General features: G+C 39.2%; 1 protein-coding gene across 1 annotated transcript; it reads left to right on the top strand.

Annotated features, from left to right (window-relative positions):
* Positions 1 to 452: 452 nt before the first annotated feature.
* LOC147636125 (stromal cell-derived factor 2-like protein) lies at positions 453 to 4,264 on the top strand. Its single transcript, XM_086801569.1, has 6 exons — positions 453 to 648; positions 2,200 to 2,340; positions 2,552 to 2,692; positions 2,842 to 2,891; positions 3,149 to 3,290; positions 3,897 to 4,264. Exons 1-6 carry the CDS (start codon positions 553 to 555, stop codon positions 3,984 to 3,986), a joined length of 660 nt encoding a protein of 219 aa, XP_086657695.1. The 5' UTR covers positions 453 to 552; the 3' UTR covers positions 3,987 to 4,264.
* The last annotated feature ends 879 nt before the right edge of the window (positions 4,265 to 5,143 follow it).

Genomic DNA, 5,143 nt, shown 5'->3' on the forward strand with positions numbered 1-5,143 from the left:
TTTAGTTATACTCAAGGCTCAGGTGTGGAGGTTGTTTCACATCTAGCCTATATCTTGAATGATGGACAAAGTCCGTCTAAATCACAACTATTTTCTCCTTGAATGTTGCACGTGTGGAGGTTGTTTCACATCTACCCTATATCTTGAATGATGGACAAAGTCCGTCTAAATCACAACTATTTTCTCCTTGAATGTTGCACACTCGTAGCCATTTCTAGCACAAACCTACTTTTGAAACAAATAACAAGTCACCCAAAAAAAATTTACATTGACTCACTTTTGTGAAAGGTGAAAAAAATCCATTAAAACCTTTTAATAAGGGCTTAGAATTAGCAATTCTTAAAAAAATATACTGGGGTATTTAAAAAAAAGAGAGGAAAAACATCCACGCAAAACCAGAAAAAGAAGAAGAAGAAAATATATAGATATATATATATATATTACACTCAAATCCTTCACATGTATGAATTATTACCATACGTAGTGGCAATCTCTCTCATGACTTTCGCATTTGTTGATGCTTGACCGAGTTGCTATCTTCTGCGAATTGCGATGGCCCTTCCCTCCTGCTTCGTTCTAGCTTCTCTTTTGTGGCTCGGTCTCCTCTGTCACGGGGCTTCTGCAGCAACCTCTTCTGAATCCAAGGAGGTAAATTCCTCCCTTTGATTGAGATTAACATTCTGTTTAAAAGTTGGTTCAGGACAGAATTTCGTTAATCTCATTATTTGGTCTTCTCATTAATCCCTTCGCAAATCTGCACAGCCATCGTGATGGGCTTACAGCGGAACCTGCACATAACACACACATACACACGCACGCATGCATGCGCACTTCCATCCCTGCAGAATACACACATACTCACACACATGTTATGTGCATCTGATCGTCAGCCCTATTAAACAGATGCATGCACATTTGACATTTATCACCACAGATGTTCATTTCAACTTCAGCCCTTACAGAACACATGCATACGCGTATGTACCATATGCACATTTGACATTCATTTATACAGGCACATATTTCACACCATGCATCCGTTGTATCACATATATGTGAACCTCATCCCCTACACAAGTCACCACACATGCATACACACATACACTATATACATCAGAATTTTGTATATACACATGCACACATTATGTATATTTCAATTTCAGCCCCTACAGAACATGTACATACACATGCATACAGTATGTACCTTTGAACTTCAGGCCATAGAGAACACATGCATGTGCGTGCGTGCGTGCACACACACACACACACACACACATCATGTGCCTAGAGTAATCATGTAGTGTGCACTCAAATACATGATAGGATTGAGCTCTAGCCTTTTAAATAGGCATGCATGCACACACATTTGTACACAAGTACTTATATACATACATTAAAAATCCTGCCTCTATCAAAGAATTACACGATCCAATCCTTTAGGATGAAAGAAATGGAAAAGGTGTCCTAATTGCTGTGGAGAGCAGACCAGTATTATAATTAAAAGGTGTGGCAATGGACGATGTAGTGCATAGCGTTGAGGTAACGCGAGCTTGCCCTTGCCCCATCCTCACTTGCTTTGTATATCCATCAAACCCTAGCAAATGTGCCATCTCTCAATTTGGGTTGCCCTCTCCAAACGACCCAATTTGCACTTGAATCTCTTGGCATTAGGGGAAAAATGCAGAAATGAGGAAAATCAGGGGGAAACATAGAGAAATTAAGGGGAAAGTCGGCAATATTAGGGAACATGGGTTAAAAGGGCACTGTATGTGAAAGTACTGGCTTTGCAGAGGTATAAGGTGAACAGCAGGCTGTACACATGCAGTATGGAATCCAGATGCATGAAGGGGGTGGTGACTGCTGGCATTTGCAGGGTTCGAGGACAATTGGGTATCTGGTTTTCTTTTTAAAATGCTTTACCTTAGGAGCTGGGAAACAGCCTGTTTCCATATGGGAAATGTTTTTCACATGTGGGTTCGCGTGTTTCCCCAATGGGAATATATTTTGTGTCTATCCCACTTGGGGAACAATTTTTCCACCCTTGGAGCTTGTTGTTTTCTACTTTCCCTGTAACATTGGCATGCGTTCTTTCATGCATACATACATGCATGCCTGCACACACATATTTATATGTGCTGTAAAATGTCCAAGTATGCATGCATATGCATATATGTAATCCTCTGGTCCATTGATGTCCAGGTGACTTTTGGAACTGTCCTAAAGCTGATGCATGAACGTACTAAATATCGACTGCATTCACATAATGTACCATATGGATCAGGCAGTGGCCAACAGTCTGTAACAGGTTTTGGAGGAGTGGAAGATGCCAATAGTTATTGGGTATGCATGTTCTAAATCTATTTTTTATGCTGGTTCAATGAGCTTTTTAAAGAGTAGCAAGTTTATATGGGCTCTCAGTTACAGTGTTCCTGTATTCGGTCCACTAAATATGAGAGACCTTTCCCCTTCTTAAATCTGGTCCTTGCATTGATTATGCTACTATAAAAGGAGCTTCTGATTCAGGGGTGGATCTTCACATATGCTTTGCTAGATTGTCAAAGCCCCAGAGGATTCTTCAGTTCAGCAAGGCGACACAATTTCTGATGGGTCAGTCATCAAGTTGCAGCACATGAGGACACGCAAATGGTTGCACAGTCATCTGCACCAATCACCCATTTCAGGTAATGTTGAGGTAAGTTTTTCTCTTATGAACAGCTGTTCTATTTATGATTCTTTGTGGTCCTGCATGTGTGAAAACTTTGGGGGAAGGGGTAATATCTTTTGTTTTACTTTGAAGTAATTCCCTTTCCTTCTGAAACTGTGCGGTTATACTTTCGTCAGGTCAGCTGTTTTGGAGGAGACAATCAATCTGACACTGGGGATCTCTGGATGTAATTTTTCATGGCTGCCTGTTTTTCAGTATTTTTTTAACTCAAAATGAAGTTTTTGGTTTTGGGACGTTGATGTGTGCATGTGCGTGTGAGCGCACTCACACCCCTTCTTGGGCAATGGCTCTGAGTGGCTATGGATTGCCAACCTTCAAAATGAAGGTTGGCAATCCATAGCCTTCAAATTCCTTCAAAATGAAGGAATTTCTTTTTAGTTGCTATACCTTCCATAAGCTTTCCAACTTTGCTATCTAACCCAGATTGGAGATTGAAGGCAAGGGCAAGAGCAAGGGCAAGGTTTGGATGAGGGATCAAAAAGTTAGATTACAACACATTGATACAGGCGTTTTCCTCCACAGTCATGACAGAAAATATCAACAGATAGCAGGTGGTCAACAGGAGGTAGTCCACTCTCAGCCATGGTGTTCATGCTTATACTCAAGTATTCATTCACTCTCATGTAGTAAGTGGTGGTCAGAGTAAACATTGAATAGTTATCCAATGAAGCATGGTTAAATTGTTTTATATCTCATATCAAAACGAAGGTAATTGATTATATGACAGGTTAAGATCATTAAATATATAATCTAATACTTAACGTGCCACATGGGGTGGGCGGGCGCCCCATGAGGTGGCATGGCTGCCTGCACCTGGCTTGAGCCAAGACTAGTCATCACATGCGAGTTTGGTATATCTTTTCAGGAGAATTATTTGTTTTGTATATTTGGATTGTGTCCAACTGAAAGTTTTTTTTAACTTCTATGTCTTGCTAAAATTGTCATGTATCTTGCCCTAGTGGCCATCAGATCATGCTGTCCTAAAGTGGGGACACGAGTAAAGAAACCCTAAATACACAACATATAACCCACAACATAAAGAAAAAAAGGTCGTGTATTGTAGTGTTCTATATAACAGTAGAAAGGTGAAGTTAGATAAGGTGGGTTGTAAATGTTTAGGTATGTGCCATTTATGGTGTTGCTTCTTTTTTTTTTTTTTTGGCAACTGCAGATATGCGGGGTAACAAAGAGGTCAGCTGACAATATATGGATTGCTGCTGAAGGAGTTTATTTACCTGCAAACAAGGAGGCCAAGGCATAACGAATGTACCTATTTTCCAAAGACAGCCAATCTAAAAGTGTTACTTTTAGGTCAATAGAGTGGAAAAAAAACGTCTAAGCTCTGACCTCTAATAGTCTTGAGAATTAGACTTGTTTCTTTCCATTATAGAGCTACTAGCTTGGGTGTATGTTTGAATGTAAGCCAGACACACTAGCAATCATCGTTAGGATTAAGATGACGGCTAAATGATGCATGCTTGGCTCAGTAACAACTCCCTAACACGCTCACATTATAATGCTTGTTTTTTATATAGCAAATGAGATGATTCTCTTATTCAATGTTGTTTATATGTGAATATGGCGACGGAATGCATAACCATTGCATGTAGCTTACATGCTAGCATGTTGAGATATGATTCTCTTATTTCAATGTTGTTTATATGTGAATATGGTGACATAATGCATAACCATTGCATGTTGCTTACATGCTAACATGGTGAATGAGAGAATTGGCATGTTGAACTGTGCCTAAAATAGGGAAAAATATTGTAGGTCATTGTTTTTCTTCTATGGGGATTGGTCCATAGTAAAGATTCTATTTTTTCTAGACATTGGAGCAAAATTGAGTGATCACCAACAAGCTTAACAAGTGAAGATGTTAATGTGGTAATGGTTGAGGATAAAAGTAGACGTTGTGGATGAAAAGTGGGTTAGCCAAAGTAGCTGTAGCAAATGCTGAATGTCTTCAACAAAGTTTATTTCAATGCCACTTCCCCACTCGCAACAAAACGAAAGTAGGCTCCTTAGAAAGAAAATCATATGTTGTGAGTATTGGAATAGCTGTAAATACGTGCTTGTGCATACAGTTCATCATTTGCAGCAACGGATAAGACTTCTGGACACACATGATTTACTTCACTCCTTTTATCAAAAAGTTCTAATATTACCTCACTTTATTTGGCCAAGATCAAGGACTCAAATTCACATTCTAGCTCTTTTGAAGCTCTTAAAATATTTAGACGAAAATTTTTGAGAGGCTACATGACCGCAATAATGATCATTTTCAAAGATTTCCATCAACTAGGCTAACTTAATGGCTCCCATCATAGGATGGTACTTTAAAAATCTCACTTGTTTTAAAGTCAGATTTGAGTTCTGTTTGCATAAACGAGTTTCAAAGACCGAAAGAAAATTTTT

This window comes from Cibotium barometz, chromosome 8 (assembly GCF_041138505.1).
Source record: "Cibotium barometz isolate CiBa-2024 chromosome 8, ASM4113850v1, whole genome shotgun sequence".
Lineage (NCBI taxonomy): Eukaryota > Viridiplantae > Streptophyta > Polypodiopsida > Cyatheales > Cibotiaceae > Cibotium > Cibotium barometz.

What these genes read in the sequence shown, in the direction of transcription:
- LOC147636125 (XM_086801569.1), top strand. Translation starts at nt 553, where the DNA reads ATGGCCCTTCCCTCCTGCTTCGTTCTAGCTTCTCTTTTGTGGCTCGGT. An exon ending in CCATTTCAGGTAATGTTGAG is followed by an intron (nt 2,693 to 2,841) that starts GTAAGTTTTTCT and finishes TACTTTCGTCAG; the next exon opens with GTCAGCTGTTTTGGAGGAGA. An exon ending in TAGCAGGTGGTCAACAGGAG is followed by an intron (nt 3,291 to 3,896) that starts GTAGTCCACTCT and finishes TGGCAACTGCAG; the next exon opens with ATATGCGGGGTAACAAAGAG.